The sequence below is a fragment of the Dendrobium catenatum genome, unplaced genomic scaffold (genome assembly GCF_001605985.2).
Source record: "Dendrobium catenatum unplaced genomic scaffold, ASM160598v2 fragScaff_scaffold_651, whole genome shotgun sequence".
NCBI classification, from domain to species: domain Eukaryota; kingdom Viridiplantae; phylum Streptophyta; class Magnoliopsida; order Asparagales; family Orchidaceae; genus Dendrobium; species Dendrobium catenatum.
In genome coordinates this window covers 137,945-164,391 of record NW_021319113.1, presented here as the reverse complement: position 1 = coordinate 164,391, position 26,447 = coordinate 137,945, and the positions used below count along the sequence as shown (strand labels likewise).

The 26,447-nt window shown below is 34.1% G+C and overlaps 2 protein-coding genes and 1 pseudogene across 8 annotated transcripts in view; 1 reads left to right on the top strand and 2 right to left on the bottom strand.

Moving 5' to 3' along the window:
• LOC110103794 (pentatricopeptide repeat-containing protein At5g39710) overlaps window positions 1–3,110 on the bottom strand; it is an 8,212-nt gene extending 5,102 nt beyond the window's left edge. The window contains exons 1-2 of one of the 2 annotated variants that reach the window (XM_020832638.2): window positions 1,271–3,110; window positions 943–1,116 (exon numbers count right to left, since the gene is read on the bottom strand). In XM_020832638.2, the coding sequence (XP_020688297.1) occupies window positions 1,505–3,040 (1,536 nt within the window). In that variant the 5' untranslated portion in view covers window positions 3,041–3,110 and the 3' untranslated portion in view covers window positions 943–1,116; window positions 1,271–1,504. The remainder of the gene's footprint in view (window positions 1–942; window positions 1,117–1,270) is intronic. The other variant, XM_020832640.2, reaches the window with a different exon arrangement.
• A 3,399-nt stretch (window positions 3,111–6,509) lies between these two features.
• Window positions 6,510–10,317, top strand: LOC110103811 (annotated as a pseudogene).
• LOC110103810 (tyrosyl-DNA phosphodiesterase 1) overlaps window positions 10,267–26,447 on the bottom strand; it is a 27,089-nt gene continuing 10,908 nt past the window's right edge. Inside the window, exons 8-17 of one of the 6 annotated variants that reach the window (XM_028695500.1) lie at window positions 25,869–25,958; window positions 25,625–25,759; window positions 23,313–23,462; window positions 15,094–15,197; window positions 14,038–14,091; window positions 13,692–13,782; window positions 13,079–13,159; window positions 12,865–12,994; window positions 12,661–12,758; window positions 10,267–10,343 (exon numbers count right to left, since the gene is read on the bottom strand). In XM_028695500.1, the coding sequence (XP_028551333.1) occupies window positions 12,694–12,758; window positions 12,865–12,994; window positions 13,079–13,159; window positions 13,692–13,782; window positions 14,038–14,091; window positions 15,094–15,197; window positions 23,313–23,462; window positions 25,625–25,759; window positions 25,869–25,958 (900 nt within the window). In that variant the 3' untranslated portion in view covers window positions 10,267–10,343; window positions 12,661–12,693. The other 5 variants (XM_028695499.1, XM_020832659.2, XM_028695501.1 and 2 more) reach the window with 5 other exon arrangements.

Genomic DNA, 26,447 nt, shown 5'->3' with positions numbered 1-26,447 from the left:
TGGCCCTGCCGGTCCACGCGGGATCGGCCCAGACACGAACAAGGCGGAGTTTTTCCGCCTTCTGGGATGCCGCGCGAGCCGCACACCTTGCGGGAGCCGATTAGGAAGTTTTTTTTTGGAATTAAGTGGGGAATTTGAATGTAGGGACTTTTTAGGGATTTCCTTTTGATTTGTATGCATTAAATAGTTGATTTTTCTAGGGTTTGGATATCTTAAATTTGGCTGAAATTTGAGATCTCTTAGATTTAGGTTTTCTTTGGGCTCTAGCAGCGTCTAGAGATTTGGGAGAGATCGATCCTCCTCTCGAATTGAGGATCAATTGTATCTTTGCTGTTTTCCTTGATTTTCTAGTGAAATACAAGCATATTATTGTGTTTTTCTTCCCGTTTCCCTATTTTCTGCTGAATTCCTGCTGTTTGGTTGCTGTGGACAGTAGTTTACTGCTGAAATTTTACTGATTTGGATTAGGAATACTTGCGAACACAAGTGTTTCCTATCAGACTTTCATGTGCATCAAACCATCTCTGTGATAACCTAGAATTGTATTAATTTCGTTACATTGTAATATTTTCACTTGCTTGTTAATTATTTTCTGCATTAATCTTTACTTTTCACTTTGCTTGTTATTTATTCTCTCCACCCCCTCTCTCCTTTCTGCACTCTTGTGGAGATGAACTTTCCAAATAAGCATGTAAAATAGTCAGATTCAACTCCAGCTAATAATAATGCATAAATTTCACCTAATACGGCATTTGTGTTTTCCTTTGCAAAATAAATTCATCAGTACCTTCAAATAATCACGACAGAATCACTTTCGAATAAAGAACTGAGCCAACTATTAGATATCTAACTGGTAAGCATGACAAGATTTAAAAACTGAATCATTGAAATAAATTTATCAAACAAAAAGACTTAGGAGTTAATATAATACAACAATTCTACCTTTGCTTGAAGCAATACAGGTCAACTAGGAACAGTTTCATTTATCTAAAATTTTGAAGATTCTTTCTCCATTTGAGTACTGTATAATGAAAATGAGGTTTCCCAAAGCATCATCAAATGTAGTATGGATGAACAGCAGGACTTGTAAAAGAATGAAGTTGAGTAACCTTTAAGCTGTAAGCAAGAGAAGTGCATTAAAAATATATATAGTAGAAGATAAAAGCCATGGATCTCACACAATTATATGTGGAAAAATCAACTGAATTTGCTTTGCAGGACTTTACATGGAATCGCATTTACAACAAACCAATGGCCCATAGATTAATACCTGTTTTTGATGCCAATGCCAAGGAAGCAAATTAGCCATGAACTCACGGCAATATCTGCCGCACCGTTAATTCTTGTTAGATGATGCGAACAAGGAACCGATGAGCAATAAGCATTCAGAAAGGACTAGCATTTGAGGCTCATATGAAATATCAAGTTTTCATAATCCAATAGTTTAGTTTTTGAGGGGCTTCCACCATTCCACAGTGCTTCGACAGCCATTACCTGTTAAATGTCATGATTTTGCCCTCTTTTTCAGCTCACCCAAAATATGAAGCAAGTTCTCTGAACCATCAAGCATGCATTCCCTGCGAATGCCATCTAAAACAACTTTGTAGGTTATAGCATCTGGTATTTGTCCCTTGCAAAGCATTTTATCTACAAAACAAGCAGCCTTATCGAAATTTCCCTCTTTGCAAATTCCACAAATCAATGTAGTATAAGTAATCACATCTGGCCTAATCCCATCCTGCTTCATATCCAATAACAATGCTTCGGCAACCTCACTTTTCCCAATTTTGCAGAATCCATCCATAAATGCATTATATGTAATAACGCTAGGCTGAAACCCTTTCTTCCTAATTTCATCAAAAATCCTTTTGGCACCCTCCATATCCCCCATTTTGCAATACCCATCAATTAAACTATTATAAGCAACAACATCATTTTCAAACCCACTCTCCTCCATCCGATGAATAAACTGGAGAGAATCCTCCAATCTCCCTTCTTTACATAATCCATCAACCAAAGTACTATACACGAACTTATCAGGACTCAAACCTTCTTGGATCATCACATCTAAAACTCTCAAACCCTCTTCCATTCTACCCATTTTGCAAAGAGCTCCGATTATAATAGTGAATGTATTAACATTAGGGTGAAGACCAGAGGAAGCCACAAAGGTTAACATTTCCATAACATCTTCTAACTGCCCATTATCACAATATCCATGAATCAACGAATTAAACGTCAAAATGTCCGGGTTAACACCATTCTCTTGCATCTCATAAAGCATATTCTTAGCTTCCACCAGCTTCTTCGCTCGACACAAACCATCAATAAAACTGGTATAGGAAACTACATTCCCTCTAATTCCAACTCTAACCATCCTCCCATAAAGAATTGCAGCAGCCAAGATCATGCCTTTCTTACACAAGCCACTCAGAACAATGTTATAACTAAACTCACTAGGCTCCAATCCAAATCCCAACATTTCACCAATCAAACCAAGACCTTTCTCAAAATCCAAGCAACCACACACACATCCGATAAGTACTCCATATGTAAAGCTGTTTGGGCTCGGTCCGTTCTCCTTCATCTGATCGAAAATTTCAAAAGCATTGGAGATATTACCTTCTCTGCAGAGGGCTTTGATCAAAGTTGTGAATGTGACAACGTTTGCAGTGTAACCCCTTTGAGTAATTTCCTCGAATAGCTGAAGTGCAAGATTTGAGCGACTGGTCTCTGAGCAACAGTTGATGATGATGTTGAGAGTGGTGAAGTCCGGGAAGATGCCCGAGGAGCGAGCAGAGGAAAAGAGGGAGATGGCCGAATCAAATCGACGGGATTTGGAAAGAGATATGAGAGCGATGTTGAGGGACCGAGTCGAGGTGGGCACTGGATTTTCATGGTGGATTGTGGCGGTGGAATGGCGGCCGTTGGAGAAACTATGGAGTTGGAGATGTAAAGGGAGAGATCGTGTGAGAGATCTAAAGAAATAGCTACAGATAATGGAAGAAAAAGAACGGATTTTTGCTGCAGTCGTGAACATTCCACGGCTCTAAAGTTTGAATTGTAAAAATCCTTTTTTTAAATATATTTAGTAGTAATATTTGTATAAATATTGTGGATGAATATTTTGATACACATTTATATAACTTTTATTTATATAATTAAATAAATCTGAACAAAATTTTAAAATCTTATAGAGAAATAAATATATTTAAACAATAATTCATTGTTCATTTATATTTATAAATGAACTTTATTATTGTTTGATAAATAGCTTGCTAAATATTGCCTTAATTAATTATTTGTTGACTTTTTATATGTTTTGGTATTGAATATATCCTATATATTCTAAAAATAATGTGTGTTATTAATGATTAATTAAAATATCAAACATATATATTTTTAAATCTTATTAATATTTAAATCACCAACTAATATAATTAATATCTAACAAATTGTACTAATGCTAATTAAAATATAGAAATCCAACTATGAATGATAATAAGATTATATGTTAAATCTTTAGCACCAAATACATAATTAATTAGTCTTCATTAAACCCTAAGTTAAAATGATGATAGACTGATCCAATATAGAATTTGAATTGTTGAAACATAGGCAATCGTGATGGAGCTCGCGAATGAGGCCGCACAACAACATAGGAAGTGATCCGCATGTGGAGACGAGGAAAACAAGCGTAAGGTAGCGACCAATGGATAATTTGATGTTCAACTATTGGTATGGGTGCTATACCTAGTATGTCTTGATGATGTAAAAGTGATGCAGCGTTATTTCCTAAGTAGGCATATTATATGGCACTTTCATAGAACATAGTGGTCATGATTCATATGTTAGTGAAATGAAGAATTATCATCACTTTACAATCGATGTTTCATTATGGAATCACTGTAGTGATGAGACAAAGCAATAATGGATGGGAGCATGTTAGAGCTAAAAGGATGAATCTTTTGGAACATTAGAAGAATTATAGCTAAGATCAATGGTTAAAGGAAGATTTTGTGCAAAAATACCTAAAAGTGTTATTATTGATAAGTCTTGTGCGATTATGTCTACTTCATAGGGATGAAAAGTTGGATGAGGCCTAGGCTGGTTTCATGGTATCCTCTTGATTTGATTGGTTGAGGGGATTCAATTTGCCCACTTCTTCGTGATGTAAGATGATATTGGGAAAAATCTTAACCTCCACAGAAGACCAATTTGAATCTGGTTGCACTGTATGACAAAGTCATTAGGATTAGAATTTAGAAGTTTAAATTTTCTAGGCATATTAGACAATCGTAATTGAATAAAGAAATGAGGTGTTACATTTTCCCCTTTCATTTTTTTCACAAGTTAGTAGTATTGAAACTAAGTCACCATGGGAAATTGACTTGGATTTGGTCATTCTTTATAACAAATCAATCAATCAAAATTTTACTTTATATTCTTTTAGTTCAAATCAAATATATATAAAAAATAAAATATATTATCCTGCTAACGCTTCATTTTTTATGGCTTTTTTCTTGCTTCTTAAAGCAGCTTTTTAGTACAAAATTTTTATTTTTTTATACTAAAAAGATTATTTAAGAAGCAGTAAGAAAGCCATCCCAAACGAAGCCTAATATTTTGATCAAACATTGCTTAATAATAAACAAAATATTATAAAACAAGTCACTATCATGCCTGCCAGTTAGGAGCACAGCTTTGAATAACTTGCACACAATGATTTGGGAGTCCATTTGGCTCATACATAGAATATGTATTTTGAGGCCTTGTGATAGAAATTAATATAGATATTGACAATTATAAAGGTAACCAAGTTATCCATAACACCTTGAATAAGACATTTTATTTATTAAAAAAAAATCTAATTATGTTATTCACAATTGTAAAGAATTGTCTCAATGTAGGCTATTCTAATGAAGAAAAAAAAAGCCCTTTTAACTCTTTTCAATTTATTAAGAAAAATTATGTTATAAATTTTATTAAGTCAATATTCTTAATAATTTTTAAATTAAAAAAATTTCTAATGCTATTTAAAGAAACATATAAAACATTGATATGTTAGTGTTGGAATCAATTAAGAGATAATTTAAATCATTAAGAGTAAATAAAAATATGATAAAAAATAAAACATATTAATAATTTTATATTATTTTGTTAAATTGATCATTATATTATTATGAACAAGTAATTGTAGATTTCATTATGGTTCTAATTTTGAAAATTTTGCTTTGATAATCTCTTTGATAATATTTATATATATAATTCGTTTTATAAAGAAAAAAAAAACTTAAAAAATAATGAAATAATAATTCGAAACTTGTCGATGCAATCCTCGAATGAGTATATGTAAAACATTTTTTTAGGACATTAATCAGTCTTCACGACTAACAAATTAGCACATCATCTTCTCATATATTATATACTTCTTGAAGGATTTTTTCATGCCCATAAAATATATATTTCTTGTAATCATTAATATATCAATACTTGCATGATCCAGCAGAAATGATTATACTATGTGAGTATTGATTACAATCGTTTGACCGCCCCTTATCTTGGAGAAAATAATATTCCAATTCAATAGTATGGAGAACTGGTAGAAAATTTGGTGAAATTGGTATAGGATGAAAGGCATTTGAACAATTGTGGCTAAGAGGTCCGATGGCTATGATTAGGTGGTGATAAGGCGATTCAATAGCATCAACCAAATGGTGGTCAAACGATATTAGTCGGACAATGATAGTTTTGTGACAAAGGTTTGATAGTGGTCCAATGGTGACACTTAGGTGGAAAAGGTTTGACAGCGTTCAGGTAGTGGCCTAATGATGGCGATCGGGTTGCCAAGGTCTGACAATATCAGTCAAATGTTGAAGGTTTGATGGTTGCGAACTTGTGACAATCAAACGACAATTGTGCTAAGGTAGAGTTCAAGGATTTTTCAAGCCTTTGATATTTCTTGATTGTCTAGCCAAATGTCCTCTTTAGGGAAGGGGGACGGGAAGGGTGGTCTATTTATATATATTTTTAAAGTGAAATGACTCATAAATATGAAAAAAAAATCCAAAATACATCGTGAGATACCTCATAGTAATTATTTTTATTATAAAACATTCGTTTAGCATTTAAGTACCTTAATATTATCAAAATTAAGCAATCTTTGGATCTTTGGATTAGTCCATCGACACACTTGACTTGGATTTTTTTTTTTTTTTTTTTTTTGAGTCATTGGTTTTATCTAGTCAACTAAATCAATTAAATTATAAATTTGTTGAAATTGGTACCCATATTATCCTAAATTTAATTATAGAAGACTCAAAAGTGTGCATCGAGATTTGTGCCTGATCAAATCTATTTTTAAAAATTTATTTCATTGCTATTTGTAACAAATAAGAAGCTTCCTTCATCTGTTCCCATATTATCCTAAATCTAATAAATCTGCCCAAAAACTAATTTTTCATTTTATTACATAGTTTCTAATAATATATCACAGTAAAAATTTTAAATTTACTTATAAATCACTCAATTCTTTAATACAAGCTGCAGGTTGGCTTTCTTTATAAGACAATAAATTTTGTTTCATCTGCTGAAGTTTTCTCTTAAAATTTGTCAGGATTCAAATAGATAAATACTCTAAAGATTTCTTATTCAATCTCTTGCAGATAAAAAATTTCAAATATAGAACTAAATATATTTATAAACAAAAGCTGGATCTGAAGAGGCCACTCTTTCTACATGCATAAATCATAACGCGATTTTGACAGAGCTTTTTTGTTCTGTTTTGCTGTCATTTTCCTCTACTCAGCCTTCCAGTTCCTCTCAAGAACCTTGGTTTCTTCTGTAATCAAATCTTCTTTCTTTCCTCCCTTCCAGCTTCCAGTTTCCAATTCTCAGAGTTGTGAAAATGAATGATCTTCTCAAGGTAAAATCTTTCAGTTTTTGCTTTACTTGTTAGGAGGCTACTGTGTAGTACAGTATGTTCATGATGCTTGCTTCATCTTAATCTTAGGCTTCGTTTGGGTTTTTGCTTCTTAAAACAGCTTCCAAGTACAAAAAATTTAATTTTTTACTAAGAAGCTGCTTTAAGAAGCAATAAGAAAGCTATCCCAAACGAAGCCTTGGTCTTTATTGTTATCACAAGTTAGCAACAATAAACATCATAACATCATAAATTTACAATGATTCTGCTTCACTTTGCAGAACTCTTTTGTTTCTAGAATAGAGAGGTCAGACAGGTCTCCAAGAGAAAGAGATATAGAGTTAGGATTTCCAATGCAAAGCTTAAGAAGTGATTATGGAATGGAGGAATTTTTCAAACAGGTAAAAAATTTTGCATCAAATTTAACATAGAATGTGTAATTGAAAAAAATTTCTTTCTTAACATGTTGTGAATCTTTTTCAACATTAAAATAGGTAAAACAAGTTGAGGAGCTTATGATAAAGCTCTCTAATAACCTCAAGAAGCTTCAGGTAAGCTGACACACAATCGATAAGTCGTGTAAAACAAGTTTATCTTGGTTTTCGTGTAGCTTATAGAAGATTATAAAGCTTTTTACTTGGATCATAAAGCTACATGAACTGCCAAAATATTTTCAGGAAGGCAACGAGGAGATCAAGGCTGTAACTAAGGCTACTACAATGAAAGGTAACATATATAAGACTCTTCATTTATGCAATTTCTTCCATGACTCAACAAAATGTAAATTTGAATTGCCTCCAGCTTTTAAGAAAATAATGGATAGGGATATGGAAGAAGTGGGAATAATTGCACGCGCCATCAAAATGAAATTAGAAGAAATCGATCTAGATGTAGGCAATGCTTCTGATTCATTTTTTTAGTTTTGATTTGTTTGACTGGTTCTATGTATTCATATTTATTTTTGGTTTTTAGAACTTAGAGAACAGGAAGAATCCTGGCTGTGGAAAGGGGACTGCTGTTGATAGATCAAGAACAGCCATGACAGTGTAAGTTTTCCTTGTTTAGTTCTACAAGATTGTCTTATTGTGCTTGTAATCAATCTTAAAATCCATTGATTTCAGTTCCTTAAAGAAGAAATTGAGGGATAAAGTTAATGATTTCCAGGTATTTAATTAATTTGCTTTTCTGGCAATATCATTCATGCAAAAAATAGTTGATTAAGCGTTTATAACACATTGCAGAATCTGAGGCAAAGTATACAAGAAGAATACAGGGAAATTGTTCAGAGAAGATTTTTTACAGGTTGAAATCTCACACTCAGTCATAATCTGTGAGAATTTCTATCTTTCAACTGCAAAAGATATTAAATTGTTCTTATTCTCTTTGCATATGTTACAATAAACAGTCACAGGGACAACACCAACTGAAGAAGTGGGTATAACATATTATAACATATGTAATCAATGACAAGCCCTTATAGCATGTTTTTAAAATTTTCAAAGCCTATATAGATGATCGACGAACTGATCGAGAATGGTGATAGTGAAAGAATCTTTAAAAAGGCAATTCAAGATATCGGAAAAGGGCAGGTTTACTCTGAATTGTAATTGGATTATGAAAATGTTGTTTAGAAAATGAAATGTTGATTAGAAAACATGCTTTTATAGGTAATTGACACCTTGGAAGAAATTCAAGAAAGGCATGATGCTGTTAAGGATATTGAACATAAGTTGTTTGAACTGCATCAAGTACATACTTAAATTTTAAAGTGTATATATATATATATATATATTCAAAGTTCTGTTGACTCACCATATTGTTTTTATGGCTTTTGTTATCTGTTGATAGATTTTCATGGACATGGCAGTGCTAGTTGAGGCGCAAGGAGAAATGTTGGATAATATTGAAAGTCAGGTTTGATTTTGTGCTCTTATATGGAATTTCTACAATTCGACTTTTTAAATTAATTTTCTCATTTGCATGTGAAGAATCAATCACAATTAGGTTATTGGATAGTCAAATCATTGCAAAGTCTATTTTAGTGTTTTGTTAGAAAATTCTGCAGTACTAAACTGAGAACTCAACTTTTGAAATGTTTGAAAAATTGGAAAGTAGAGTAATATTGTCTCTAGTAATCTTGAGTTGCTATTTTTAAATGTCATTATTGCATTTAAATTGAAAACTTTAGATAAGAACAAACAAATTTAATGGGACACTTGCATCATATTGGAGCATGAACCTTATTTTCTTAGATTAATCTTCATCATGATTAGAATCCATAATGTTCTCTTTGTAATATAAGTCACAAAGTGCCTAGTGTTATCATAGTAATAACATTCGGTGCAAAATTTAAATGAACAAGAGAACAAATACACCAGTGATAAATATAGGACACATAAGTTTATGTGATTTGCTGATATACACACCTACATCTACTACTCATAGAGATTTAATATTCCACTAACTTCACATTAAGGGTAAATCAAGAATTTTTTAATATAAAGTTGAAGATAGTGATAGGTATACTATTCTCTCTATAACAATGCTTGAGAGGAAAAAAATGACTTGTTGTGAAGAAGAAAGCTTAACATGATGTTGTTGTGGTTACTACTCACTTCCCTTCTTTATAGCTAGAGCTTCTCTCTTTTATGGCCTAAAGTTTCTTCTTTTGATGGAACTGAAACTAAGTAGCATCAATCTCCTTCTTGTTGAAGAACTATAAGATTCTCGTACTACGAGTATCTGAAAAACTCATTCCTTCGTTCTCCCGTTGCAAATCCCTCTCCTCTCTCTATCTCCTTTTCTCATAATTTATTTATATCCATGGGACGTAAAATGCCACATTTTAAGGCTCTATATATAATCATAACAAAACATATATTGCAAAATATCTCTTAAAGTCAACAAAAGATCTTTTAGCCAACCCAAAAAAAAATTAAACCATATTTTTAAAAGTATCAATCCAATAATTGCAATAAATATTGTAAAGATTTAATGAGAAAAAAAAAATTTTTTTGACTCCATAATTTTAACACCAAGTATTCTCATAATCAAAATAAGCTATTTGGATAAATTCACATTACTTAATTCAATCATAAGTTAAGAAGGCAGCTTACTAATTCCCCATCATGTTTTCATCAAATTGTCTTCCTCAGAAGAAAAATCATCATGTAACAAACTGAAACTATATTTTCAGGTAGCAAATGCAGTGAATCATGTACAGAATGGAACAGAAGCCCTTCAAATTGCCAAGAGCTTGCAAAAGAAATCAAGAAAATGCATGTTTAGTGCAATAATTTTGTTCCTGATAATTGCAATTATTATTGCTCTCTCAATCATTAAACCTTGGAAGAGATGAAACAGAATCAACCTCTTTCACTATCATGAACTCCCCTCTTTCAACTCTCTTGTTGATTTGCAGCTTTCAGGTGGCCAAAGAACATGTTTTAAGGCATATTCAGTACTAAAATGTAAATTCTTACTTATTTTGGTATGCTGTACAATGACTTCCTCCACATTCTCCATCAAGCTATGTAAGTAGTAATTCGTTATTTTGAATTCCATTGTAAAAGGTAAATGATTACAGAATGTTCAGCTGAATTGGAAAATTATAGAAAATATAACTTCCTTCTAAGTTTATGGTATTTATGAGAACTCAGTAATAATTTTAGTTTCTTGCTACATTTATCACTGATGTAATGCTAGGAATAAGCTCATGACTTGATAAGAACCGCCGAGAGAAAATATATACGAAAGAATAGAACACATACAAATATATTAAGAATTTTATACATGCTTGTCCAATTGATAATTACTTAATGTTTTTGCTGCTACAGCTTTGAACATGCATGATTACTAGAGAAATTCTTTATCACGCTCTGTGTTTTTATATTCTTCGGAAACCCTAATAGCGATGCCCCTTTTATAATAAAAAATCTTGAGCAATTGAAATTAACAAGTGAAATCTCTAAAATAACCTTAATGAAATAATTCATGAAAACTTGAGGTGTAAGATTTTTCTTCATAGAACATTAATTTGACTCCACAACTTAGTATTGTTGTTTTGTTTTGTACTAAAAGTGGGACTAATATAATTTATTTTTTAAATGAATATAAAATATTATGATCATAAAAATCTCCATTTAACAAAACAAAATTTTCAATTACTATAGCAGAATTTGATTTCTTAATTTTACTGAATTAATTCCTAAATAGGAAACTTATTTATTTGATCAGTTTGAACCTATTCTAATGCATTTTTATCAAAAGACTCTGATTTAATTTTTTTTCCATCCAAATAAGCACAAACAAATAATTAAAATATTTACAAAATTAACCCCACCAAACATGTAATAATCCTTTTATGACCATTTCATTTGGAGGATTTTTTATTTAAATTCCAAGAGAAATTTAAAAAAAAAAAAAAAAAAGATATTTCATCCCATCACATCTCAAAATAATTTAAGTAAATTTTTTCCTTGTTTTGATAAGTACAAAAGGTTTGAATAAAAATTAATTTGTCATCCCTCCAATTCTATAAAAAAATCATATTACATTTAAGATAAGATACTGACTTGCGAATAAAATATTACATTAAATATTATTACTTTAAAAATAAATAATTTAATTTAATTTCTATTATATTTATTCAATTTTATCAATACTAAACAACAAATAATTTATTTATATGTCCACTTTGCATGAAATTAAAAAAATGTGAGGATGTCGGGCAGAGCTTCGGCCCGGAAGAGAGTGTCGTGTGAGAGTGAGGATCGAAAGGAAGAGCCAGGAATGGAAGAGGAGCTCGGACAGAGTAGCGAACGAGTGCGGAGGAGGGTTGGGAGCAGAGGATTCGCGTCTGTGGGATTTGCGAATGGAAGAGTTTCAGTCGAGTGGGGAGCGAATGAGAAGCTCGGCCTCTATTTAACAACGCGAACGAGGCGACGATCGAGGAGCTGCCGCGGGATTAGCGGGATCAGACGCGAACGGCGCCGCGTCTACAGTGTCTTAGCGGGATTCCCTGCGGGAATTCGGGAGATTTTGGGCGGCTTCTCGACGTATACGAGGTATGCCATTTTTGGTTATTTCTTTCTCTTTTTGCTCTTTACACAGAGGTCAACAATTAAAAAATTCTTTTATATTGAAAACTGTTTGGTTAGCTGATGAATACAGTATAAAATGAATGCAGTGTAAAATCTAAAGAGGGTGGTGATTGGTGGCCTAAAATGGCAGGAGGACAACATTTTGACTAATTTCTGGTGGACAACAGCAGTTTAAAAAAAAAAACCGTCTATTTGCTACATTTCAAAAAATAAAAATGCATAACACGCCCCAAATGAATTCTAAAATTAAATCGGCTTTCTTCACAATGTCATGTTACATATCAGGCAAACCAAGTGGGGTTCATTTTAGGCAGCTTTTCAACAACCACGTTTCAAACAACTAGCACATATTTACTTGGTTCCATTGCTGCTTCTAAGAAATTTTTGCCGCAGATTTTTACAACCAAATTTGCGAGTGTGTGGATATAAGAAAGTTCATACTCAACTTTTTCAAAAGTAAAGAAACTTATAAAACTGACATCAATTTTTTAAAAAATTAACTATTATTATAATAATCTTACAACTATGTTGATAAAAAGTTGCATCTACCCAAGTGAATCTGTGTCAACCAAATTAAACTCAAAAGCCTACTGATTACTTAAGGTTATCAACCTTCCAAAGAATTCCTACTAATACCTGTATACTGCATCTGCAGAACTTGATTCACATTCAAGGCCAAACTTCACCGTGTATGTCCTTTTTAGCATATAGCCGATCCCACGACCAAGGCATATCTGGAAAACAGCAGATTATATCAACAAATAACTTGATATTTAGAAAATTTCAAATAATAGAAAGGGAGACTTGAAGAACAAGCATTGAATGCAAGCAAGGAACAACCTTCAGGAGAGTAAGGCTGGGCTGGAAGTTGATATGGAACAGGTAGACGGATGATGATCTCAGATGATGAATCCGGCTCGCCATTCCAGCATAGAGTCACCAATTTTGTTTTGCCATTCTTAGTAGACATCTGATTGTTTTTGTTCAAGAAAATACAACTGACGATTGGGTGTTTTAAGTCATATTTAAGTTTTTGACGAACTAGTGAACTAACCTGCTTCATATCACCATTGCCAGTGCATGAAAATTGAGAAAGATTGCCCTTCATAACAGATGGCAAGAATAATACCCCCAACTTCACAAAAAAAAAATATTCAGAGCAAAATAGACATTAATATAAAATTCCATTTAATGTCCAACACTCTGATTCATTCAACATGGCCACTCTAGTTACAATTTTATAAAATTTAACTCCATGTTATGCTTTTATTGCCTAATATTCTTACTGACGCTTCTCTATTTTAATCGCTCAAATTTAACTCTTAAAATAATATCCTTCTCATGTATATTCTCATTCTTCTATATAATAAATCTGAAGATTTTGAACCTATCACACCCAACCATCCTTTTCTAATTATAATGATTGATAATTAAAAAAACTTTGAATCTGAAATCAGAGATGGAATGGATAAGTTAAAAAATAAATAATAGAAAGCTGGATAAAAGCAGAACTAATTTTAGGAAAGTATGTAATGCATCTATTGTTATTGCAGTTCAGTCAAACGCACAAAACAGAAATAATAGTTTTGAAACTCTCATTTTTTAATGCTGAAACTGTTGAAACCATCATCAATCAGAATGAATAACTAATGGCGATGTATTCTCACCTCATAAGAGCGGATCATAAGCTGAGAGTTATTCTTTTGAAGTGCACCCCATGCTGCTTTGCTTAAATTTGCTGATGTTAGAAGGAACCATCTGCCACATAAATTAAAAAAAAAAAAGTGGAAACTTAAAATTTCATAAGCATAAATAGGATAGAGCAATGTTTTCTACACTAACAAAGTTAAAACACATTTTCAACATATGAAGGAGATGATGGGCCAATAACATATTTTCTTCATGATACAATTTCGGATTGCCGCTGAAAATTACCCATTGTTCTGAACTGAGTGAGTGAAATTAGTATTTCTCTTTTGAATAAGAATAAAGAATAATATTGATTGTCCTTACGCAAGATTTTGACCGCTATGTCGGGTGTAGGATTTTATATGAGGCATTGCCCGGCTGAAAACATCAAATCAAAAGATAAAAGAAAACTATTAGATTAAATCAACTAATACACATGAGGAAAGATAAATCAGTATCCATTTCAGGAAAGTTCTCATGAGTCGTAGAAAATCAAGTGAAACTTCCCAGATTCAATCCAACAGAGCTATAGCACCTTTATGTGAGGAGGCGGGATAACATATGTGTAATATTTTGACCTGATTTATCAAGTTCACAAAGAGCCTGTTATATGTAGCCATTGTTGGTAAGCCATTGTAGCATGACCTAACTTTAAAATTTTGATAACACATGTAACAAGACGAACTAATCTGAGATGGCAAAAAAAAATTAAGAAAGATTGGGTTAAAGGATCCAATTTGCAAGCAAGGCTGAGTTTGGGCGGGGTTCTCCAGCAGGTAACCAAGATTTAGCCCGATATAAAGTCAATCCAATACACCTTGAACATTATTTAAATTTTATTTTTTGTTTTGAATGTGCTTTATTTTAAGATTATTTTAATTTTAAATTATATAAAATTTTAATGTTTATCTTGATTATAATTTAAATCAGTTATTTTTTTATGGCAAGCATATTTCTATAAACGTGAATTTAAGTACTTGAAATTTGAATAATTAGCTATGAATGAAATTCGAAAGACTCCCTCTCTTATATTCTCCATTCTCTCTCATCTCCCTCTCCATACAATTTCTAATCAACCAAGTACTCACTGCTCCTCTGATTCACCTCTCTTATCTCTTCTTTAAATTCTCTCTCCAGATTATTTGCAATGATTACCCTTGAGCTAAAATTTACTAGACTGATACTTGCACTCCAAACCAGCGATAGCATGTAAAGAAATCATTTGTTAAAGCAGTCTATATCTTTTATTAAAGCTATCATACATGATTTTGCTGACTTTCGTGATATGTCCCATGGCACGAAATATTCAACATTAAGATGAGCAAAAAAATGGTAAATTCCTTTATAAAAAAACTTGATTTTGGAAATGTCACAACATACCATCGACCCAAGTGATCTGCCTTCCATTTTGACCAATACTTCTTTAGAAATTCTTTCTCCACATTCTTTTGTGGGCTTGGAATGGCACTACCAGCTGCATAACCCTACATCATGAAACGATATTACAATGCTATCTCAGGAAGTTAATTAAACAACACTAGGGAACAGGCTAAAACAATGGAAGAGACAACAAGCATTCCCCGAATTACTCCAATTCACTTTTTTTTTCTCCTGAAAAAAGCCCATCCAGGTTCACTCGCTTTAATTAAGCATTAAGCTCAATCAAATAATACTGAACATTATTATGCATTCAACATGTGAAAATCTAACAGCTAGGACATTCAAATATAACATGGTTGGCACATTCTTGCTGACCGTTAACTGATAAAGGAAGCTGCGTAAATAAAAATAATTCAAGTATCTTCTGAAGCTACAAAGGTAACGAGTTGGGGTCAGCTATATGAATCCTCATTATTTATCTACTCCTAATTTTTATAGAAGCATTAATTCTATTTTACGGATATGTAAAAATTTTATTGGGCACCTAGAGTCAGAATACATCTACCAAGCATCTTAACAATGATTAGACAATTTCAGAAAACTCCTTTTACATGTTAAAAATAAAGCATATGTCAAGCAAAGATGGCAAACAAGTGATCTACAGCACCTAACAATTTTATATGCACAGTTTAGCAAAGAAAAATAGCAGATAAATGCACAAAGCTCCCCAAAGGCAAGTCAATAGAGGGGTTTATACACATATTCTTAGCCCTTCACAGCAGGCACGCCATTAAAGTATTTGCATGCTAAGTTGCTAGCTGGTATAGCAATTCAATTTTTGCATCTCATCTAAACCATCCACATGCCAAAAAGAAGAGGTAAATCAACCAGTTCATGAATTATGACTTATCAGCAGTGAAGAGTAAGCCATTACCAAGCACCGTTACAATTTTAAAAATTGGCCAACCAAAATTGGTATCCAACCTAGAACAAAAGATAGCTGACCAAATTCCTCTGACTTGGATCCACCCAATAGGTCTATTTTAGACCGATCCCTGGACCGGTCTAGTTGATCCATCATGGACCGGCTCTTGTGTACAAGAGATGGAACAAATTGTTCCGCCCATAACTTCCATCCTCTCTGCATGACGGGCCCACCAACCAATTAAGGGAGCAATTAAGGGGGGATTAGGAGGAAAAAAATCAGAAGAGAGGGTTGTTTAGGGAATTATAGAATTGTTGCATGCTTAAAGGGGAAATTTTTCTTAGGGTTAGGATATCATCTCTGTTTTGACTGAATTTGGGAGTGCTCTTAGATTTGTTTGGGCTCTAGTCGCCAGCTAGAGATTTGAGAGAGCCGGATCCTCCTCTCCAATTGTTGATCAATTGTATCTTTGTTGCTTTCTTCCCTATTTCATCAATTGAAAAGAGTTTTCTTTCGTTATTTCTCTTAAATTCATCTTGGAGATTGGATTTGGATTATTGTAATTTAATTTCAGCCAAGGGAGATTGGATTTCTACATCCATTTCTTAACAGTCTAATCCTCCGTTCAAATTGATTAAACCACATGGAAGGTTTCAAGTTTGATCCTAGTACTGCAAGAACCATCATCACCGACGTCAGCCAATCAAGGACAGCAACATGGTCACTCCTTATGCATACTATAGGCCACACCCGAATATTCCTCCAACCTCCATAACGGCTCCTTTCCACAAGGACACGTTGCTTTTCAAGAATAACCATCTCTTGTAAGCCACTCATCCGAGAAGCACCATGTTGAATCAACCTACACTATGTTTGACATGTATCTCACTACTCCCGTTCATACTAAAATAATTGGCACGTACGCTCACATCATAGCCGCTAAGAGGAATTCTTCTAGCAGACCTAACCCCTATAAATACCCTAATCTTAGCAAGTCAACAACAAAAATGATCTCGAACCTATAGCCTAAACTCCAATGAATTGCAGTATGAGAGCAATAATATTAAGAGCCCTTAAATATAAGAGTACTAGAAAAAGAGTGGCAAAGTGAGATCCTTTGTAATGCTTTCTTCTGCATGGTAAACCTGATGAGGACATCGAAGATCAACGGCTACGATCGTGTCTATTTATTTTGATGTATTTGTTATTTGTACTTTTCCATTTCTACCCTCACTTGAGGGCTTTATTTTATGTTTGCTCTAGGGGCAATTGTGTCTTTTTATTTTCCTTCATGTATTTGGCTATTTAAGCCCTCCCCTTCCTCTTGGAAAGGGATGATGACCATCCTCCATAGAATGGATGTAGGAAAACAAACCAAATCATTATAAATCCTTTTGTTGTCCCGTATTTATCTTTCACGTGCTTCTCATTCTCTCTCTATTCCACTTGGATGCCTCTTCAATCATGATTAAAATAATCTTGATAACTTGACCCTTCATTTCTCATTCCCTTCTATTGTGAACTGATCAGAAGTCCGCTTCATCAAGTATCATTGATTCACTCGAACCACTTTAGTCATTCACAATTGAATGGTAGTTTAAATGCACGATCTTCATGGTTTCAATCAAAAAATTTGAATTGCACTCATCATCATTATTATCCTTATCCTAGAAATTCAAAATTGACTTCATAAATCCTCATACTCCATTCATTCTGGTTGCATTACATAAGGTGATAAATTTATTTTGATAAAAAAGCACAATTTTGAGCCACATTAATTTAAGCTTGCCCCATTTTCCTTCCTAATTCACCTAATACCTCTTCAATCCTCTTTCGTACATGTCCAATAAAACCCATTTTCTACTACCATATTTTCAATAGTTTCTATTAGCACCATCGCTAATATAATGAACTTTATTGTTCTAATAAACAATTTTTGCATGAACTTTCTCATTATATTCATCCCAATTATAGTATGAATTCATCTTTACAATTATATAATTGTAGGGGTGCATGTGAGGAGCAACGTAACAACTTGTAATTCGGTTTATTTATAGGATTTGGCGTATCAGAAAGGATGTGATTGGGATACAAGGGGATTTGAATTATTAGATTTAGGCTTATGTGGAGAACTACAGGAATAGGCATACAAAGGGGTGAAAGACTGGAAAGGGGGGAAACCATGAAATTTTTTTAAAAAATGAGATTTAAATCAAAAGGATAATCACTCTAATAACAAATTGATAGCTGCTTGAATGCCTTGGAAAGAAAGAAGAGATAAAGAGAAACTCCTTCTAAACAAATTGGATTACAAGAGAAACTCATAATTGGCCTTCACAATAATTTCATTCATCTAATCAATTAATGATTCAAATATAGGTAATAAATTAATATTTTATAGGGATAGTGTTATAATAATAAGATCAAATAATTTGAAATCATATAGAATCCAACCTATTGCGTCCTGAAATATTCGCGGCGATAGATAAATATAAATTTTAACGTCTTAGCTTTGTACGAAGATCCAACACACAAAAAGATAAAAGAGATAGTGTAGCATTCATAAGATACACCAGAGTTTTCACATGGAAACCCCTGAAAAGGGAGAAAAACCAGGGGGTCTGGCCCAATTTGAATGAATTTACTAGTATTTGTAGTCGATTAAAAATGAGGCCTTCCTTAGGATAATGCATTGGCTTTATGTAGCAAATATACATCATATAGAGTGCATTACATGGCGGGAATTTGAAGAATTAGCATTGACATGTTTGTTTGGTCCGCATGACCATAGTCGGGGGCGACGGAGGTCAGAAATATTGTAGTCGGGTGATGGTGGTCGGAATGACCATAGTTGGCGGGCGACGGAGGTCGGAAAAACCGTTGTCAGGAGGTGGAGGTCGAAAGGACTGTAGACGGCGAACGACAGAGGTTGGAAGGATTGTAGTCGAAGGGCGATGGAGGACGAAAGAACCGTAGTCGGTAGGCGACTGGTTAGAAAGACCGTTGTCGGTAATAGAGGTCAAAAGGACCGTAGTCGGCGGGTGACTGAGGTCGGAAAGACCGTAGTTTGGCGACGGAGGTCGAAAGGACCATAGTCGGCAGGAGACTATGGTCATGGTCAAAAAGACTGTTGTCGGCAAAGGAGGTTAGAAGGACCGTAATCGGCGGGCCACAGAGGTCAGAAAGACTGTATTCAGTGGGTGACGGAGATCTGAAAGACTGTACTCAACGGGCGATAGAGGTCAAAAGGACCGTAGGCGGCAGGCGACTGTGATCAGAAAGACTGTTGTCGACGATTAAGGTCAAAAGGACCTTAGTCGTCGGGCGACGGAGGTTGGAAAGACCGTAGCCGGCAGGAAACAGAAGTCAGAAGGACCAACGATAGTCGGTGGTCAGGTGTAAATCTGGCATTAGTTGGCGGCCCGGCGTAAGTCCGACGAGAGTTGGTGGCTGGGCATAAGTCCAGTGAAAGTCCAGCGACAGTTGGTGGCAGGGTGAAGATTGAGGAGCTTGGTGGCAAGAGAAATTCCTCTCCTCTCCTCTTTCTTTTATTCCCCCTTTGCTTCCTCCCCTTCCATGAGGACTGAGAGATCTATTTATAATTTTCTGAGAGTGACATGGCCAGTAAATAGGAGGGAGATCAAGAGTATGTTGAGAGTCATTTGAATGGACGGCCGATATTGATCCCCTTGATCGTGGACAATTTATTAGGCATTTGAATATCTTAATGATATCAGAATTCGACGATCTTGTGCTCATTAGATTCATCTGGTCGAACCGCTCGATTCGACTATAAGCATGTCAAGTTTGGAAATCGTTTAACCATCCAATTTATATTTTGAACATTCCAAAAGCACTTCGGGTCTTCGATTTGGTCCCAATTGGGCTTGGATTAAGTCGAATTTGGTGTCTTTGGTTTTGTCTTTCCGAGACGTTCAGTTTGACTATAAGTTTGCTTAAATCGGAGTTCATATGGTTTCGAATCAAATTTTTGAAGTTTCCAACTCAATTTTGCCTCAAGATTAGTGCCCGGTCAAGATAAATTTTTGAAACTAAAACTAATCCTAAATCATTTGATTCAAACCTATAATTATCCAAAAAGATAACTCATCCCAAGTTAATTCAAATAAACCTAATCAATTCACAAATCCTAATAAATATGAAATAAATATTAAAATATAATAAATTAATCTAAATTAATTTACTGTACTGCATTAGAGGGGAGATAAAAAATAAATTTGATGCACTAAAAATCCAATAGTTGTCAATATAGGCATAAAAGGAAATAAGAGACATTAGAAATAGATCTACGGGAATTGCAAATGGTGGATAACAACACATGATTTATATTTAATTATGATAGGTAGACAACAACAACAACAAGCCTTTATCCTACTATGTGGGGTTGGCTATATGAATCCTTTTTCTCCATTGTGTCATGTTAAGAGTCAAATTCTCATATAAATCTAAAAAAGATAAGTCATTTCTAATATATTCTAACAAAGTCTTTTTAGGTCTTCCTCTACCTTTTTTAACATACGTCAAATCTAATACATCTACTTTCCTAACCAGGTCATTAGAATGCCACCGTTTTATGTGACCAAATCATATAAGACGACTCTCTCTAATCTTATCTTCCACTGGAGCTACTCCAACCTTTTCACGTATATGCTCATTACATATCCTGTATTTAAGAGTAACGCCACTCATCCACCCAAACATCCTCATCTCTACAACACTCGACTTAATATTATGCTTCACTTTTAATGGACAACATTCGGCACCATAAAGCATTGCAAGTCTCACTACAATTTTATAGAGTTTTCACTTAAGTTTGAGAGGGACTTTTCTATCACACAACAAGCCCGATGCATTCTTCCACTTCAACCATCCAACTTGAATTCTACTAATAATATCCCCGTCTATTTCACCATCACTCTGAACAATAGACCAAATATATCTAAAACGAGTGCTCTTATTAATAACTTGATCGCCCAAAGTCACAATCCCCCCACTAGATCTATTATTACTATAATTACACTCCATATATTCTTACGGAAAAACGACGCAGACGGCGCCGAACAGCAGGATTTGCGGATGATTTCGGGCAGATTTCGGGGACTCAACGGATATGAGATGAATGTATGCTGGATTTCTATTTTGATTTCATTTGCCTTTGTTTCTTTTGGGTATAATCATGAGGGTCAACAGTGTTTGAACACAAATAAAAGCTCATGCATACATATCCTTAATGAGTTGAATATAAGCATAATTAACCACTTTCTTAAGTAAAACCCTCAATAGCACTTCTCTTGGAACTTTTTCACATGTTTTCTCTACAACAACAACATCAAGCCTTTGTCCCACTACATGGGGTCGGCTACATGAATCATTTTTTGTCATTGTGTCATGTTAAAAGTCAAATTCTCATTTAAATCTAATAAAGATAGATCATTTCTAATATTTTCTAACCAAGTATTTTTATGTCTACCTCTACCTTTCTTAACAAAAGTCAAATCTAATACCTCAACTTTCCTAATCAGGTCATCGGAAGGCCTCCGCTTAATGTGGCCAAACCATCTAAGGCGACTCTCTCTAATCTTATCTTCCATTGGAGCTACTCCAACCTTTTCACGTATATGCTCATTTTGTATCCTATCTCTAAGGATAAAGCCACTCCTCCACCTAAGCATCCTCATCTCTACAACACTTTTAGTATTATGCCTCTCTTTTAATGGCCAACATTCGACCCCATAAAGCATTGCATGTTTCATCACCATCTTATAAAATTTTCCCTTAAGTTTAAGGGGGACTTTTCTATCGCACAACAAGCCCGATGCATTCCTCCACTTCAACCATTCAACTTGAATTCTGCTGGTAATATCATATGCTTTCTCTAAATAAAAAAAAAATCATATGCAGATCCTCATTATTCTCTCTATACTTCTCCATCATACCTCACAATAAATGTATAGCTTCCATAATAAAACTACCTGGCATGAATCCAAATTAGTTTTGAGAAACATTAGTGTCACACCGCAATCTATGCTCCATAACTCTCTCCCATAGTTTTATATGACACGTTAACTTAATTCCTTTATAATTCGCACAATCTTGTGCATCACATTTATTCTTAAAAATATGAATCAACATACTCATTCTCCACTCATCTGGCATCTTTTTCATCTTCAAAATAATATTAAAAAGTTTAGTAAGCCAAGAAATTCCTTCATCAGTCTAACAGCTTTTCTACATTTCATTTTCTTTAAAGCCTCTTTAACTTCGGCTTTTTACTAATACGTCGATAAAAACAAAAATCTTTAATTTCATTTAGGATGCTAAAGTCACTAAAGTCAATCACATTCTCATAATCTTCATTGAAAAATTTAGCAAAATATCTCATCCACCTTTGTTGAATATTATCTTCTAACAAAAGCACTTTTTGATCATCATTCTTAATACACTTCACTTGAACTAAATCATTACTCCTATCTCTTTGTTTAGCAAACCTATACATATATCTTTTGTCATCTTCATTATCTAATCTATTATATAAATCATTAAAAGTTAAAATCTTTGTATTGCAAATTGCTTTCTTAGACTCCTTACGGCCTCTTTATATATTCCCTAATTATCAAAATTTTACAACTAAACCAATTTGTATAACAAATCTTCTTATTTTTTATCTTTTCTGCACATTTTGATTCCACCACCAACTATTTTAACTATTAGTAGCTTTTCTCTTTGATACTCCAAGCACATCTTTTACAACATTTTTAATATTACTAGCTACTTTTTCCCACATAATATTAACATCCTCATACACAGACAAAATCTTAAGGTCTAGAATCTTACTCTCAAAAATATTTTTGTTAATATTTTTAAATGTTCCCAAAAAATCCTAAAACAAAGATTTACTTTATTTTTACTTTCTATCCTTTCATCTTAAAGACTTGGAGATAACCAGAAGAATGATAGATAGACTATAACTAGAAAAAAGACTTGGCATGTAGAGTGCTGTTCTGATCCTATTGATATGAACGAAGTCTCTCTCTCCCCTATATGGGTGCATGTGTACTTGTTCACCCTCAAATATATATATAATCAATTTCAGATTGAATCTATTTAGTTTCGAGCTACCCAATCATGAGTCAAAATAATATGATTTTGACCTCGAGCGATCAAATAGAATTTAAATTAGCCAATAGTTCTTTTATAATTTGTAAATTATAACTAAGCTACAATACATGGCTGACGAAGAATTAAAAATGGGGAACAAAGTTAGCAACAACACCTCCAGAGAGCATCTAACATCCTCCACAGTTGGCCAAATGATTACAGGCTTCCCTGAGCCTAATGGAAAATTATCATGTGAAATTCCTGCAGACATAGACGCTCCAAACTCTGACATCCACCTTTCATCCAAAGAACCTAGAGATGAAAACTGCCATGACAAAAGTTGCTTTCAGTATAAATTACTGAATAGAATTCAGCACAGAACATATATATGAATATTACTGCAAAATGTCATGAGAAAGATTCTACAGCAAAAAGAAGGTAAAGAAAGATAATTAAGTTATTTTTTCTCCAGGTTTCATTATAACAGTCGTAAATGGAAAAGAGAATTCTATCTACAATTAAATTATAAAACCTGATTCCAACAAATACAAACATAATCACACTCAACCAGGATTCAGAAGATTAGGATTGCAAATGATTTCCCCGAACAAATGCCATCGCTTCCAATCATAACAATTTCCAGCCTACACATGGTAGGCACAATAATTCGCATTGAACATCAAACGTTCAGAGGTACTCACAGCTCAATATATTCGTGGCACAAAATAATGCATTCTGCAAGCTGTTAATAGGACTATAAAGAAGAAATAATATAGCAAAGCGTATTTCAAGTATAAAATCTATACTAATGGCAAAAACTAGAAAGCAAACGACTCACCCCAAAGACAATGAAAGACTGAAAGAAAAAAAAAAAAAGCAAGGAAGCACAATTGAGATTAATTAAAGCAGAAATGCATATGTAAAACTCTAGATACGATTAAAAAAAGTAAATATACGTGTTTACTAAGAATCATATTGATGAAAAACATACATGCAAGGATGATTAACTTAGGGAGTTTGCACGCTTAATTTTAGAAACCACAATAATTATATCTTTATATTGATTTTGAACGACAAAAGAAAACACAAATAGCGGTAAGACAAGCTTAGGCGAAATAACATGCATAGAGGTTAAGATCGTAAAACAATCAATTTAATCTAATGTTGCATACATGAATGGTTTCAACAATAAATCTCAATACTAACAATAAGATTAGTCTCTACAAGAAGATCCCTCACTCAACTCTTTCAATTTCTAGGGGTTAGCGGAGAAGTATTAACATTATCTTCATGACTATAATAATAACCACAATCAAGGATGTAACTATGAAGATAGAGAATCGGATATTGAGTTTACCCAAAGAAAAGAGAGATACGTGCTCCGACAAGATCGTTTGAGTGTTGGGGATGACAAGACAGCCACGGCGAGCTCCCGTTCGTTGCTTCCGATCAACTGTTGTAACTTCCGATCCGTTCAAGAGAGAGCAGAGCGATCGCGAGAGAGATCGAGTGCGAGGGAAAGAGTGAACCAGCAGCCAGGCCTTTGTTTCCTCTCCCTTTTATCGACGCGAATGCGTCGTGCAGGCGACATGGGAGAGGTGCTGAGATCGTGTCTGCGACGTGCGAGTGAATGGCTCGACGTGGAATGACAGAGTAGGTAAGATTTGATTTACATTTTTTTTTTCTTTCGTTTTGCTGGCCACGGTTTAGGGTCAACAGAATCACCTTAATTGGAGGGAATTTGAAATTCAAAATAATTTGAATTTGATTTCAACTATTTTCCAACTTAGTATTAATCTCAAATAGGAAACTAATAAAGGCTAGTTGAAGGGACCCAAAGGGAGCAAGGGAGGCCGGCGGGTTGAGGATTTGGAGGAGGCGACGGGTGGGGGAAATCCACCAGTGATCCGGCGGCTGGGCTGGGCTGGAAAGGTGGTCGGCAGAATGTAGAGGGGCGGTTTGGGAAGGGGAAAACGGGAAGGGGGCTGCCGTCGGCTATGGAGGAGAGGGGATGTGGCCAGCTGTTTGGGGAAGAAAAAGACAGGAAAAGAAAGAACGAAAAGAATAAAGAGAATACAAAACCAAGAGCTCACCCGCCGGTGAGCTGTTGGGTACTCCGTTAGCATCTCCTAGGCTTCACCACCACTCTCTAGAACTCACAAAGAGATCATCACAAAAGCTGAATTTTATTTCAATAATCATCATCAAAAATACAAGAGAACTAGTCTATAAATAGACCTCATGAAAAGAAAAGAAACAAAGACTAAAAGCCCTTCAGGCTACAACACCACATGACCATCCCTAGAGGTAAAATGGGAAAAACAAAAATATAAGATAAACTAGTACATAAGACACATCAAAAATAAATAAACTCCAGATCGTAGCCGTTGATCTTCCGATGTCCTCATTACATATTCCATAAGCTCATCCATGAAGCAGTAACGAATACAATCTAAAGGTCAGATTTTTCAAAAACAAGCTAGTCACCTGGTAAACAAGAGGAGATTTGGAGAATTCTTTGTCGAATTCACACTCTTCCAGAACTGTTCTCATTTTCATATGGCCCCATTTCTTAAGATTTGGACCTGAATGATATCCAGGAACAGACGCAATCAACCGAACCTAAGAGACCAGATGGGTTAAAAATTAAGATCTGCAATGAAGAGCATGCAGTGATTTCATATAAATAGAAAATGACCAATGCAAAGGAAAATATATACAAATAGAATACCGCAGCACTGCTATAGTCAAACTTCTTGAAGAATGATGCATTTATATTCACATCACCAAGTTTAGGAAGATTTACATTTAAGCCAGGCCACTGCATGTAACAAATGATAATGATTATATATTCCTCATTTGACATAAATAACAAACTACATAAGAAAAATACATCTAGCTAGACCAAAATGAAAGGTTATCTTGGGTTTGAAAGAACAAAATGGGTCTAAGAAATAATTTATATTTCACCATATTTTTTATTACATGATCTTATTGTGCAGAAAAAATAAGCATGAAAAAAAAGTTATATATAAATTTCATCATAGTTTTACACGTCAAAAATAACATAGACACAAAAATTAATAAGAGACAGAGAATGACTTGACTTTTTCTGTCACTTACCTTAAAAGGACAAACATGCTCTGTGGTTATGCTTGCATACTGACGATAACATGGCAACAAAAAATTTAGTCATGGAAACAAAGACCACCACGGAGTTTTCTATCCGAAATTTTAAAAGACAAAAATGCTCAATGATTCTAGTGCAACATAAAATAATAATATAGTTGTTCAGTTTTTTTTTTTTTTT